The 15,187-nt window shown below is 46.4% G+C and overlaps 1 protein-coding gene across 2 annotated transcripts in view; it reads left to right on the forward strand.

Moving 5' to 3' along the window:
- The window catches only part of GNAI3 (G protein subunit alpha i3), a 35,766-nt gene extending 24,174 nt beyond the window's left edge, over nucleotides 1–11,592 (forward strand). For both annotated transcript variants that reach the window (XM_074977904.1, XM_074977905.1), the window contains exons 4-9: nucleotides 120–277; nucleotides 4,953–5,081; nucleotides 8,336–8,465; nucleotides 9,083–9,236; nucleotides 10,111–10,320; nucleotides 10,422–11,592. In XM_074977904.1, coding sequence (XP_074834005.1) covers nucleotides 120–277; nucleotides 4,953–5,081; nucleotides 8,336–8,465; nucleotides 9,083–9,236; nucleotides 10,111–10,301 — 762 coding nt within the window. In that variant the 3' untranslated portion in view covers nucleotides 10,302–10,320; nucleotides 10,422–11,592. The remainder of the gene's footprint in view (nucleotides 1–119; nucleotides 278–4,952; nucleotides 5,082–8,335; nucleotides 8,466–9,082; nucleotides 9,237–10,110; nucleotides 10,321–10,421) is intronic.
- Nucleotides 11,593–15,187: the final 3,595 nt, after the last annotated feature.

The raw sequence follows: 15,187 nt of genomic DNA on the forward strand, positions 1-15,187 counted from the left end.
AGAGTCTAGCTATGCCAGTCAAGAAGCTGTCACTGGTGCCACTGCGGGCTTTTAAGTGGTGAGTAAACCTCCCTTCAGCTGTAGCATTGACCAACTCTTCTTTCCCCCTCTTCCTGCAGGACGATGCCCGTCAGTTGTTTGTGTTGGCAGGAAGTGCTGAGGAGGGAGTGATGACTCCTGAGCTGGCCGGAGTGATTAAACGACTATGGCGAGATGGTGGGGTCCAGGCCTGCTTCAGCAGATCGAGAGAGTATCAACTTAATGATTCCGCATCCTAGTAAGAGACCTTTCCTGACCCCCGTGTTTTGTGTAGTAACAGGGAGGGAGCCGTGCTAGTCTATATACTATCAAAAACGAAAAGTAGCATTTTAAAGACTAGCAAAATAATTTATTAGGTGAGCTTGTATAGACGGCTTGAAGTCTACTTGCGATTAATGCAAGGCTTAGTATTTCCTGGAAACTAGGCTCCTATTAAGTAATGAACAGTGTTTAACTGAGGTCCTAAACCAGTATCAGTAAATCCATTTTCTTGCTGTTCTTCACTTTGTGGGGAATAGGGTGGCTGTAGGGTAGGTCAAAGAGGTGGGTGGTTGGGGACTTAGAATTAGGGTGGCAGGGAAGACAAATTATAAGGCCAGGGGATGGAGTCTGAATGTTCTGGTGGGGAGAAGCGCTGAGGTTGAGTTGCCAAGGATGGTGGTGGCTAGAAGTGCTTGGGATTAAGAAACAAGTAGGGCAGAAGGGCTCATTGCAGGGCGAGAATGACCCTGATCTGATGAGGCACCAGGCTGCTGGGGCCAACTGGGATTTGCTTGGTAAAGAGAAGGATGAGGAGCTGGGAGGGCAATGATTACTTTAAGTAGACAAATGTGGATAGGGAGACGGAGAGGGGATGTGTCCTTGAAGGCTGGAGTGGAGGGTGGGGGAGAGAGGCTGGCTCAGGAGTCAAGGTGTGGGGAGAACTGGATTGGCTGGGGTGGGAAGAAATAGAACCAAAGGACAGGGGCGGGGTGGAAGTAGAGAAAATAAATGGAAGAATCTGAGTCCATTGGAGCACTCTCCCCTGCAGAGAGGGATGGGAGCCAAGGTTCCTCAGTTTCAACATTCATTTGCTATCAGTGAATATCTGGAAGCCTTCTACATGGCAGTGTCCCATCCTGCTGTAGTGCTGCTCAGCTTTGTGGATGAGAGTTTAGTCCAGCTATCCAATGTCAGAGGTCTGTGGGGCAGGTCTTATGGCTCCTACCCCCCCCGCCCCCCAATAACTGTTGTGGGTGTCAGCATGTTCTCGCAGGTTGGAATTTGTTTCCATTTTTAATAAACCCTGGGAAAGGACACATGAATAAAACGACAAGAAACGAATGCTAGTGTTAAAAATTAATGCTGGAATTAAGATCTGTGCAGTCTCGATTGAGTTGTTTTGTGTCTGCATTATTATGCAATCTAATTATGTGACCACGTGCTATTTTTTTCCCTGCACTTCAGTCTCCATCTGTTCTCAGAATGGCCTGTGCAGCAAAAGGAGGCTGTTGCCTGTCAGGCCTTCGATGAGTTGTTGCAGAGATTGGAAGCTGTGTAACGAATGAGGCAGGGGATTGCAGGAAGAGAGGATGGGTTGTCCTGGGGAACGGGATAAGATCTGCTCTTCCCAGACAGGCACTGGGAGACTCCTAGACCTCCCTGGTTATCATATCTCATGGGTGTTTGGCCTTTGAGTCAAGCCTTTCCAGAAAGCTTGTAGTTCAGTGGTCCCAAGTACAGACCCACGCGCTCTTATGCTCTCTATCAGTATGGAGTCAAACAGCAGTTGTCTGTTTTCTGTTTTTCCCTAGAGATGTTAGTGACACCTTCTCTCTTAGCTCAGGTTGAAACACGTCAGCATCCTACAGCCTCTTCTGTAATAAATGCTTTGAATCTTCTCGAGCTTTTAGCTGTTTGGCCTCGTAACAGTTCTTCTCAGTGGAAGAAAGGGAACGTGACTGCATTGTTAGGCAAATACCCCGCCCAGTCTTCATGTGAACGTGAGGAGGAGGGGCAGAGAGCCCATTGTAGCCACCAGCTGAATCCTGGCCAACTCATTGACAGACTCGGCCAAAACCTGCCTGGCTTTGCGAGCAGTTGGTGTTCTGCTTTATACCTGGAGTCTCCTACTGAGTTTTAGGTAGACTACCCTGAACCTGTCTGAGATTCGGTTTGAAGTTGCGGTTATAAATCTCTGGACATGGGAACATTGGGAGCTGCCCTAGGATGAGTATGGGTTCTCCTGGGAAGGCTCAGTTTAATGTAAGGACTTGCACTTCTACTGGGGATTGTTTTCATGCTTCAGCTATCCTCCCTGTGTAAGAGGTGGTGGGGAGGGAGCAAATCTGTGTGTCAAAAATAGTGATGAAATTATCAAAGAAGGTGAGGGGAAGCCCCTGGGTGCTTAAACGTGATTAAACTAGATGAGCTATAGGAAAACAGTCGCGTTAGGTTAAACCCATCTCTTCTTTGAATGGTAAGTAAATTAGGTTGGTTAGTCCGAGTTTTGACCCACGCAATAGTGGGGAAACTGGGTTATTAATACCATGCCTGTTAGTGTGGTCTCTGCATTGTTCTTTTCTCACACTTTTCTTGCATTTCTTTTTTTCTAAAAAGCTGACAGTGTCTACCTATTAGCTGTGTACCCACAGAGCTAGCAGCAGCTCAGAACTGACGAGATTTGTGCAACGTCCCTCTGAAAGAAAGCACTTCTTTGCAAGACAGTGCTGTATGGGTGTGGCTGCTGCTACTTTCCACAGAGCAAACCACATCTGTTAAGTCATGGACAGCTGATGACAGATAAGGAAGTGTGAGGGAGCCTTTGTTACAGATCCACACGCCTACGTGCGTTTGGGGAAATCTGAGGAGCCAGCGCTTATGGCCTGGTGTCAGGCGGTTCCTTTGGATGCTGCCAGTGCAGTTCAGCTGACCGTGGAGGTACAGATGAGCGTTAGGCTGCAGCACGGTCCATTTCCACCTTTTCCAATGACCTGGTTATGAGCTCAGCATAGATTTTGTAGGTTGTTCGTGCTGGTCAGTTGGCCCATGTTGGTTTGATTGTAGAATAGTAACAGAGAGGTAGCCCATGTTAGTCTGCATTCTCACAGAACAAAACAGCAGTCATGTAGCACTTCAGTAAATTATTTTGTTAGTCTTTAAAGTGCTTCTGTTTTTTGTTTTGAGTGTAGAAGTCACACCAAATGCTAATTGATGCAAGATGCTAACTGGACTAAAAAACTCGTATTAAGACCATGTGTGGGATTTCTCCATTCATTTGGTGATAGTAACTTCAGGCACTTAACTTCTCCATCTGCTGTAGAAAGAGCTGCTGAGAGAAATAAACACATTTCACTTCCAATAGGTCTTGTGCTGAAACCTGACAGCGTAGTGGGTAGATTAAAAATGCTAATGGAAGAAGCCGAGCATCTGTTTAAATAATTCAATAGTTAGTCACATGCTTTTTGTCAAAGTCAAGTTATAGTTGCTAGCTCTTGAGAATAGCTATTGCTTCTACCAATAGAGCACAGCTTGTTCAGCGTACAGTGCTGATTGCCAGGGCCGTTTCTTAATTTGATTAATTTTGCTGTCTGGTTTGTGTATTTTGTTTTTTCCATTAGTGCTTTTCTTCTAAATTACCGGTGTCCTGGTGTGTGTGACTAGTATGCTTACGTTTTTCCTGTGGTGTTAGGCAAATTTGGACTTAACTTCCAGGATCTTTATATCCTAGGAGAAATAACTTTATCACAAGTCTCGTAAAAGTGACACTAGCTACACCCGCAGCAAAATGCAGTTCTGTAGCTATTCCAACTCCTTGTTAAACCAGGGTACAGAATAAGGGATCTTGATGACTGAAGTTGGCTCTCTGAACTAGTTGGCAGTGTCTGTTAGACTACTGAGGTGAGGAAGACCTTGACACGTTATTTTTGTTGGGGGAGGCAGAAGAATTATCATCCAGTAGTCCAAAGTGCCTGGGCTAGAAGGGAAGGCAAAGGCAAAAGACTGCCAATTCCAACCCCACAGTTATGGACCACTCTGAGGTTGCCAGAGACGGAGGAGCTTGCAGCTAACGCCTCCTCTGAAATGGACGAAAGGCAAAAGTCTGGGTTTGCGGGTCCAGACTAGAAGAGATGCACCCATGCACGTCACGGGCGCTCCAGAGGGATGCTTGTATGAGGCTGGGCATTGAAGGTGGCCTGTTGCTGCCACAGGGTGGCTGTAATTCTGCAAAGAGGGAAGAATTCCTCCTCCTCGGAACTGTGAGGGAGCTTAGCTGCATGGCACAGCTATGTGGGCGGGGTGCCCAGGCAGAATCAGAATTCTGGTCTCCTGGCCTGTAGTCACAGGCAGGCAGCACTGCATCCAGCCACAGGCCAAGTAACAATAGTTTTGCTCTCTACAAGCTAGAAATGGAGAGTTTGTTCTCCACTCGTTGGTGGGGAAGGCTCTCCAAGTTGTCCAGGAAAGTTCCTGCTTGCTTTTGCCTGGGGGGGTGTTATGCTTTGGTCAGAGCTGTGAAGGGTGGCTTATGGTCCTGCCACTTTTGGTTGAGCAGAAAGCTTAGCTTTATTCCCTTCTCTTTGAATACATTAGTGTGAATGTTTTTGGAGGCCTCGATGAATCTCTTTATCAAGCGTATTAATGACGTAGGGAATCCCATGGTCATTGTTCCTGTGCTCTACCCCCTCGTTTGATTGCCCAGTTTGAGCTGGTGACTAGCTGAGCGCTGTCTGTTCCTGACAGCTGCTCTGTTGGGCTGGATAGCAAATGGCTGTAGGAAAGCCTAGGATAGGGCGGGGGGTCTGTTGGAGGGAGGTTGGGCCTGTGCTGACAGTGAATGCACTTCACGGTGACTTTCTTCTGCAGTTTATAAAAGATTCATAGCAAGGAAGCAGACTATAAAAAGCATGTCTTGGGTTGTCTGTTTGGTTTAGTTACCTAAATGACTTGGATAGAATATCCCAGCAGACCTACATTCCAACTCAGCAAGACGTTCTGCGGACCAGAGTGAAGACTACAGGCATCGTGGAAACTCACTTCACCTTCAAGGACCTGTACTTCAAGTGAGTATGGCGCAGGGTGTCCTGCGTCCCTGCGGATTGCACTGCTTTCTTCTGCTGAGTGCTCTGGCGTGGGAGCACGGTTGGGATCTAGTTTCCCCTCCTGCGACTGTTGTGGAGCCTTGTTCTTGTTCAGCACATCCAAATACATTGTGACATAACTCCATGTTGTTACTCTTGACTGGCATTGTCCCTTTGGGGTACCTCTGACTTCTATTTACGTTCTTTTGTTCTTTTCAGCTGCTTTTCTGTTGGAGTCACAGACACAGGTACTGAATGCTTGTTCCCAGAATCAGGAAGTACTGAAAGGAAATGTATCAGAGGGGTAGCCGTGTCAGTCTGGATCTGTAACAGCAATGAAGGGTCCTGTGGCACCTTATAGACTAACAGGAAAGTTCTGAGCATGAGCTCTCGTGAGCAAAGACTCACTTCATCAGATGCTGGTCAGTTTCCATGACCAGCATCTGATGAAGTGAGTCTTTGCTCACGAGAGCTCATGCTCAGAACTTTCCTGTTAGTCTATAAAGTGCCACAGGACCCTTCATTGCTGTAAAAGGAAATGGCCACCGGGGTTAGTTTGCATGTAACCCACTGCTGGTGTTAGTTTGCATTTAACCCCTTCGTTTGATAAGATAAGAGCCCTACCCTGTAGCTCCAGTCGGCTTGACAATCCTGCTGACTAACCACTGCTGCAAAGCAGGAAGGGGCATGCATAAATCCTGCAAAAACTGGCTGCCTTTATTATGCAACATCACAGGGGCTGAGACTTGCCTTCTGTTGTAATACACGGAAAACCTTTTGAAGTGGTACTGATACTGAGCCTAATCTTGACAGTGTCCCTTTAAGTGTGACAAATTGGAGTTCCCTCCTTATCCCCCATGCTAGCTGTTTGTGGTAGCAGGGAGAGGGTGACTAGCACAGGCTTCCCCAGCTTCCTCCTCACCCTCCTAGGCAAACCTTGCTTGGGATTCTGAGCGTGGTCGCTGACACAAGCTGGAATCCTCTGTGGTGGGTTAGTGCTGTGTAACATTGTCATAGGAAGCTGCTCTGTTTGTACCGAGGGGCCAGATCCTCTTCCCTGTCTGGACTGTTAATTACACGAGGTCTTTAAGCCTTAATTTGCCAGCTGTGATCTTGATCTTCCTGTATAACCTGGTTTGAAAGGTGGACAGGAAAAATCTAAGCACTTGTGTGCGTGCAGTCCAGCTTGTACGCTTCTTGGGGCTACCCTGGCCAGCTTGGCTTCTGAGTTCTCTGACCTGTGGCTTATTTAACACAAAGTGCCCGCATACTTGGCATCAGAGTTATACTTACGGCTGTTTGTGAGCGCGGGGGGAACTTTTCTTTCATGGCTCTGTGCTGGGATTAATCTTGCTGTGCTGTGCAGGACTCTTGTTAAAAAGCCACTTGTGTCTGACTCATGGGAAACTGAACTCAAAGTGGCAGACATTTAATTTAACCATTCTGTGTACAAGGCAGATAGGCTTGTTGGGAAAGTTTCCAGTTCCTCTGCTGTACAGTGGGTAAAAAATAATTGTTTAAGGCACCGCAACCCTCACCCAGCCCTGCAATCAGGGCTGTATTCCTCTGCGGGTCCATGTGAATAGGACGTCAGGTGAGAGTAGATAGATGATGAGGCTAGAAGGGCCCAGCCATGATTTGGTTAAGAGGCAATTTCAGATCATAGGGATCTGAGAAGAGGTGGTTATTGCGAAAGAAAAGCAAGCGACCCTCTCTCTTCCTTCCTGCTATATAAACTCGGGATTCTACTTTTTTCTAATCCAGTCCTCTGAAGAAGTGGGTCTTACCATGGAAGCTCATGACCTAATAAATTTGGTAGTCTCCAAGGTGCTAAATGACTGCTCGTTATTTGAAGCTAGAGACTAACATAGCCACCCCACTGAGACTTAGTGCTAAATAGTTCTTTTAATTAGATCATTAATGTTGAGCATTCGTACCTCCCTTTAGGACACTGGCTTCTACAGGGCTAACGAGGCCTGCTTTAAACTAATTGGGCATCCATGGAAACTGAGCCGCAAGGCATCTATTTCAAAGGGACAGGCCTGTTTAGCGAAATAGTACATAGATTTTAAAAGTGAAGCAGCAGTCTTTCTTTCTCTCTTGCAGCCTGCTCTATCTTCCTTTGATCCTGGAATGAACTCTCAATGTAGAACGAGAGACTGGCCCTGCCTTGTGGAGCTGAGGTGGTCTAATGTAAAGGCATGACTGAATTCAGGATCAGCGTGGAGAAGTGGGGCTGGCAGGCAGTGGAGGAGTTTTTCAGACATCTTTGCACTAACAGCAAAGATAGTGGAAAACTTGAAAAACTAACCCTGTATTGTTGCACAAAATTCCCTCTTCCCTTGCGTGGTCCAGTGGGATGCTTTTCAAAAATAGAAGCAGAGTTACTGAGCTACAATTCTGGGCCTTTTGGTCAGAATCAGTAAATTGTTTTCCTTTTGGCACACACTGAACAATTCCTGCCTTTGTCTGACGGCCTGTTTGCTCTGATGATCATCAAGTTTCATTCCATTTTTGTACCTCTTGGATATTGACTTCCCTCTGACCTGATTCAATTAAATGATTGCAGCCAGTCGGAAACCATCAGGGAACACTGCCTCTCTTCAGAACGTTGGAAGAGGAGGGCATTGTTACTTGCCAATAAACTCACATGTCTTTGTGTTACAGCCAGAAATCTTGTAGCAAAATTTAGATTCACATCCCACCACCCCAAGACCTTCAAACTCCTTTAGTTCATTAAACTGCTGCAACGCCCAACTTAAAAATTCTGCCGGCGTCCCAGTAGTAGGTTCAGGTTCTCCTACCTCAGAGAACCTCCTGCCTGTCGCAGGTAATTGGAAGAGCTGGCCTATGCCGAGCAGGTGCTTGGCATCCAGTGAAGCCAATCGGTTAGTGCTCCAGGGAATGTTTCTCTCGCGAGGAAGAGGACCAAGTTGAAGCTGCAGGCTCTGGTCTTTCCATTCAACTCAGTGTTACAAACAAGGCTTTCAGGGTTATCTCCACCTGGGAGGTGTAGAAGCTTCATATTTTAAATTAAAACTTGAGTTCCCTAGAAAAAGTAAACCCCTAAGTGGGGAGAATTTGTTTCTTTTGGCCCTATTGATGTACAGGCTGTTATCCTGCGACATTTCACTTGCACTCTGCTTCCTAAAAGTACATGGGACAGTTTCTTCCCCATTTTCTGTGATTAGGAGGGTGAGTGTAGCGTGACAGGCGCTTTCCCCTCACTCTTCCAGGATGTTCGATGTTGGTGGCCAGCGATCAGAACGAAAGAAATGGATCCACTGCTTTGAAGGTGTGACCGCCATCATATTTTGCGTAGCCCTCAGTGATTATGATCTTGTCCTTGCAGAAGATGAAGAAATGGTATGTCGCTGTTACTAACACCCGGCTGCATCGAGGTAGAAGTTGGCCTCAAGCTACCTATAGACTTTGTATCCAGGTTCAGGGGACTCTAGCTGTAACTTGTTCGGTGCTCGTACCAGCTGTGTGTGTGTTTTGAGTGGTGTTAGGGGCGTTTGCTTTCTGAAGCATCTGGCAAGAACATGCTGTGGGAATGCTCTGTTTTCAAAGAGCAGCCTTTTAGCCTCTTGCTCTAAGAGCGCAGAATAACAAATACTCTGAAGTGAGATTTTTTTTCTCCTGGACCTATTAGCTGCTGTGGCAACCCGTACAAATACATGCTGGTTTAGGAACCAGTGCCTCCCTGGCACAGCTTGGAAAAAGATTATGGGATGATGAAATGCTGAGAGAGATTAAGACATGGGGCATTTCAACCTTTCCTGCGTGGAGTTCTGATCAGGGCCAAGCACAGCAAGGCATTATCTGACCTCTGCTGCACCACTCGCATTGCTGCGGCTGCACGTACTTGAGCAGTGACGCTTCCCATTTTGAACACTAGTGGCTTTGTTCTAATGCTCACCAGAGAAGAGCCCGCTTCCCAGCTTACCATTGGCATAATGCAGTGTACTTTGCATTTTCAGAACCGAATGCATGAGAGCATGAAACTGTTTGACAGCATCTGTAACAACAAGTGGTTTACAGACACGTCCATCATCCTCTTCCTGAACAAGAAAGACTTGTTTGAGGAAAAGATTCAGAAGAGCCCGTTAACAATCTGCTACCCAGAGTACACAGGTGAGATGAGCTAAGAGGAAGAAACAGAACAAAGGTTCCTCAGTGTTTGGTGTTTGATCCCAGAGCCAGGCAGCTGAAATACCCAGGAGATCAAAGGTGACCTTGAGTCTGCCTTTCCTGTCAACTGTCCAACTGTGGACTTCATACGTGGGCAAGGGGAGAGCTTTGTCTTACCTTGGGCGGTTACACTTCAAATGACCAGAAAAGCTGAGCGCTAGCCTGCCTGGGGCGTGATCTGGCTGGCGCTCTCCTCTGAATAGCGTTGATGCCATGTGGAACGCTTGTCCGTCTGTTCGTATAGCTTGGATTAGCACTAGAGCAGATGTCTGACCCATTCTGGAGCTGCCCAAAGTTGGGTCCCTTTGCGTCTCGCTGATGGCGTAAGATTCCAGGTTTGTGCTCTGTCACAATCCTGGAAACACCATAAAACGAGTCTGTGCAAATGCCATAGCAACAGAAGTCTCCATTTCCTCCGTTAGAGAACCCTGTGCAGCCACATCCCCATTGCAAAATGTGTGTAGGCTGGTCGTTCTCCCTACTCCATCCCTCTCTTGAAAAGGCCACACCAAGAGGGTAACACCTGCCGTCTAGCACGATCCTCTTGGGGGGCTATGGCTAGCCATAGGTCAGCTGGTGGGGCCTCCCCTCTATTCACACCTGTCACTGGCTTCATCCCCTGCTTCCGTTTTGTAGCTTAACCTGCTGTGAAGTAGGTTTGGTACTAAGCCCTCGTGACCATTGACCCAAAGTGAGTAAGGGCAAGATTGTAGCTTGCTAAAGCATGCGGTTGCGAGAAGCTTAGCTTAGGCTTGAAAGACTTGTATCTAATTCTTCCTGTGAGTTGCTGGCTAAAGTCAGGTGTTCTCCTTCCCAGGCTCGAATACGTATGAGGAGGCAGCTGCATACATTCAGTGTCAGTTTGAAGATCTGAACCGAAGAAAAGACACCAAGGAGATTTACACGCACTTCACCTGTGCCACTGACACGAAGAACGTGCAGTTCGTGTTTGATGCTGTTACTGATGTTATCATTAAAAACAACTTGAAGGAATGTGGACTGTACTAAGGGAGGGCGTGGGAGAAAGGTAACGCTGAGCTCTCGAGCTGCTCTGAGTTCTAGAATTGCCCTGACAACTTGATGTGGGGTTGGAATATGGTTTTGCTAACCCTCGTGTTCTTCTTTCAGTTTTAAGAGGTGGTGTGTTGAGAAGCCGACTCTTCCTTCACTGCCTCGTAGACAGCTGCAAGCATGAACAGGACCAGAGCAATGAAAACAGCATGCAAAATTTTTGCATTCCTTAGCACAATCCTTCTCTCTTAGGGACCTTTTTATTGCGATGGGATATTGAAGTCAAAATGGAACAACTGTTAATGTGATTTGATCATCCAGGCAGCCTTTGGATTGCATAATCTCAAACGTGTACAGCTGTTGTTGAAAGTGAGGTGCTGGATTCCAGAACTTCAGTATGTAGCTTTTCTTTCTTTGATTAACAAGCCACCACTAGTCTGTTTTTAAAGTTTTTTCCATCAAGAAAACTATATAACTTTACTAAATTTTATTTCTTTCTTTGCAAATGATTCTTGTTTTAAAAAACAAAAAAAATCACTTAACTATGCACATGATGTGACCAGATCATGCAGAAAGTATTCCTCTTAGTAGGAACTCTTTGTTTTTAATGCTTGATGTGGTCAGAGTTTAATATTTCTGCAACTATTTAAAAGATCCATAGAACTCTTAGGAGTAGAGCTTCAGCTTCTCATGATGTGATCTCATCCTGCTACAAATACCATAAGGCTTTTGAAAGATGTAAAGGAGGCTTCTGCAGCAGGATACCACATTAACTTTTAGTTGGGCTTTACCTGGGGGTATGTGGATTACCAGATTATGGAGATTTGTACTGGGGTAGTAAGCTTTAAAGCCGGCTTCTTGGGTGAAGATTTACCTGGGGCTGCTTCCATCCGAAGGGGACAAACTGCTAAATTCCAAACTGGATGGAGCACACATGCTGCTACAAAGCTACTAAATCAACCACTTAAATTCTTGTGTGCGCGCGTGTGGGTGTGGTTTTTTTCTTGGTCTAAAGCAATGAGAAATTTTGTAAAAGGTGCACCTTGTTCTGCATTTTACCATGGCCTTTTTTGTTCAGAGGTTTCTGAACGGTATTGACAGCATGCCTTTAATTTGTAAGTGTGGTGCCAAACTCCTGTTTGCCATTTGTTTTTACTGTAGTAATGTTCTTAACAAGTCAGTACATTCCTTTGCTGAAACTGTTGTGTTATGGGATGGTTCCCAGTTTGTCACGTGTACAGTTTCAACCTGTTATAGTTGTTGGCAGTATTAAAATGGTGAGTAAAGAGTTTAGCCTTTTTCTCTAGTTTATTCTGACCATGCGTGGAAACGTGCTCCCATATGATGTGCTTTATCCATATTGGTCCGCTTGCGAAAATAAGATGTGCAGCTAGGAACTGAAACTGGGGACTAGGCAGATGTCGACTAACTCTTGACGACAGAACCTCTAGACCTGCTCGTGTCTTGTACAGTGCTGTCTTCTGCGGTCAGCAGCTTGGCTGCATGGGCATAGGGAGAGATGAGCAGACCTCCATCACCTCTGCAGGGTGGCAGGTCTCTTGCTAGAGAGCTAGTTCCTGATTTGAATGCAGTGGAAAAAAATAATGCTGCAAGCCAATCTGTTACAGTAGGTGGGTGGGTGTAGGTTGGCTTAAGAACATTGTCTGGAAGTAGAGCACCACTTCCCTGCTGGCACGAAGAACCTCAGCTGGTCCAAGCTCTCACTGCTCCATACTTGGTGTCATGTGTAACCTCCCTAATACACAGCAGTGTTCAGCAGTTGTAAATAGCTCATTTTGATGGGAAATCCCCTTCAACTGTGTGTATCTGTATATGTATGATATCATGTGTATCTGTATATGTATGATATCATGTGTATCTGACAATGTCCTTGTAACCAAACCGTGGAGGCTTCACTGCAACTTTATTTGCTGCCAGGAGTAGCTCCCTCTTAAAGCACATCTACGCACTGACCGCTCCAGTCCCATTGAACGCCAGCATTGTGCCGCCCCAAGGAACTGCTGAAGCCGGAGCTGGGGCATGATCCTGCAAGGGGCTGTGCTTTTTAAGGCTTTTTCCCTCCCTTCAGCGAGACTATTGAAGGTGAAAAGGGAGGTGGGGGTGGGGTGAGTGGGGAACTTAATTGCAAATGGCTCTTACCCAACCAGCCAAGGCAGCAGCGATCGGAGTCCTACAGCACAGCCAGCCTAGCCACTCGGTGTGATTGTGACCACCATGCCCATGGTGCTCTTGTTGGCTGCAGTGGTGGAGGGAAGGGGGGGGTGTCTGTCTGTCTGTGTGTACAGCTGCTACTGGCCAAGGTTCAGTGTTTAGAGCGTAACATACACGGTTGCTTCTGAGCTCTACTGGTGTTTTGTGTTTTCAGGATCAGGAGTTCATGCTGCGGGGTGGGGAGGGGAGTATCGTCGTTTTAAAGATGGCTAACCCAGAACAAATGACAGCCATCTGCTCCATGCACACTTCTTTATTTTGGTTTTACTACGGGTTAGGTGAAGCATGTAAGACTCTCTGCAGTAATCGTTGAGAAGGTAGAAGAAACCTTGTCTACCTAGAGACTTATTTACAAATGAGGGCAGACGCAGCTTTAAATAGCAGAATGAGAACCTTTTCAAGTAACCGTTTCCTCTTCGTATTTGACCTGTTCTCCCTCTCTTCTAGTGTGGAAATTTTGGCCACACCCTAATACATTCAACATTGTCCTACTGTCTTGTGATCTCCTACACTAAGGTACCGTGGGACAGTAGCTGGGATCAGAACTGTTACACTGGGGCGGGGAGAGAAGGAAAACAGGTCTGTGCTCAGCAGCCTGTCTGGTTAGCTAATACAGGAAATTGGGTACTAGAAATAGTCAATCGGCCACTTAAAGCTGTGAGGACAAGTTGCATCACTTGTGGAAACTCAAGTGTTAATTTTTCCAACGGAAGGCTTGAAAATTTCTCAGTTCTTGGGGGCCTATTTACAACTGGTCAATGGCTTAGTTTCTAAAGAGGGATTTGAGTTGAACTGGAATCCGACCCATTGTCCAATTTCAGCTATACTGCACCACTTAGAGATTTTGACACTTTCCACAAAATATAATCGAGGGCTGGTTTTCTCTGGGATTTCACAGAAGCATTGCCTTCATCTTCTCCACTTCGCTTTGTATTGCTTTTTTTTTTTTTCCTGCAGCCATGCAGAGATGTGAAACGTTAGTATCCAGATTCCATTTGATGTACTGAAGACTACTTCCTCTCTTGTTTCAGGTCACACTGGATCTCTTGTAAGCAGCAGTTTTAAAGCGCACGTAGACTTGCAGAGAAACTATTTTTTTTTTTTTTTCTTTTTCAATGAGGAAATGACCCTGGAAGACAACTGGATTGCAGGAAGCGTAGCCTCACTGGATGGCTTGTTTTTGGAGGTGTGCGGCTTTTGTGTGCTGGCCGGGTCGTAGAGTGTGAGCTTTGAGTAATTTTTGCTGAGTCCTTTGACTCTGCTCAGCAGAACGGTGATGCTAAGTGGAAGTCATTTTCTTTTCTGGAGGGAAGTGATGAGGAAAGAGAGGGAAGTTAAATATTACACAGTTTTAAAATTCAGATGCCATTTAAAGAAAATACTGAATCCAGTGCACAAATACCAATCAAGATTGAGGGCCAGATTCTGATTTACACTAAGACGAGAGCTCTGTAAATAGGCCACGGTCTTAATGAGAATCTCTCAGCAGCACGCAATGTGAAAATCCAGTGGTGGTGGTAAAATTTACAATTTATTCTCCACCTAGTCAACTGCTTCTAGAGGAGCTGCTTTCCAGCAATGCTTGTACCTGCAGTCCAGCGCCGTGCCTTGCCAAGCTAGGGTCATGATACGATATACAGTGAGCATTGCCACATTTACAGACCGCTATGTGCTCTGGCAAAAGTTGTTTGCAGCGAATAAGGCAGAGGAGAAATCAGTGATCTCTGCCATGCTGCAAGCTGGCTGGTTAGCTGCCTTTCTTTTCCCTGCTATTGCTATTTGCTGTTCTTGGAGTGGAAAGCTCCGGGATGGCTCACTGTACTCCTCCGGAAATGAACTAGTGGAGGATGCTGGCTGGGTGTTGCTTTGTCGGTCGCGGGTGGGCAGGGAATGCTTCAGAGATTTTTCTGGGCAGGCAACACAAATGTACATCAAACTGAAAATAAGCGTGCTAAAAGCAGCCTGGTGGTAGCCAAAAGGCTGTCTAAGGCGAGACCCTGCCCATAACTCCTCTCTTGAATCCTGCCCACACTAGCACGCTGCTTGTGCTAGGTTTCAGCTGTAGGGCAAGCAGGGGTCTGGAACAGTTTCCTGAACAGCAATAGTTATGGGCCAGGTTATACGGCTAGCCAGGGTACTCTTATGGGATTGCCACTGCCCTCACTACAATATGGCCTGATCTTTCCTGACTGCATGGGGCCTGGTCTGTATTACAGTAGGCAGCACATCTCCACGGACAAGGCTGAACAGTTTTGAAACAATGCCTTAAAAGGCTTTGCTGCTCAGATAGACCTGCTCATCGGCTCTGTATCCAATTCAGTTTAAAAACCCCTTCTGCACGGGGAGGAGGGAAATCAGCCAGTGCGAGGGCTGGTAAGGTTTAAGCAGTTTGCTTAATGAGTTCTTCAAGAAGTGGCTGGTGCTTGCAGCCACGCTGCTGTTCCCATACAATGAAATAGCGGGAGGATACTGCCAAGGTGGAAGGGGAAAGGTTGAAAACCAGTGGAGTGGTGGTACTGCTGCTTAGAGGCAAAAAGGAGCAAAGTGCGTTTTAGAGATCTCCGCGCACTATCAGCGAGAAGTTGGACTAGCTACCGCCTTCCCATCCTAATGCCCGTTCCTGAGTAAAGTGGCTAAACTGTGACTTACAA

Source organism: Carettochelys insculpta, chromosome 26 (assembly GCF_033958435.1).
Source record: "Carettochelys insculpta isolate YL-2023 chromosome 26, ASM3395843v1, whole genome shotgun sequence".
Classification (NCBI taxonomy): Eukaryota; Metazoa; Chordata; order Testudines; family Carettochelyidae; genus Carettochelys; species Carettochelys insculpta.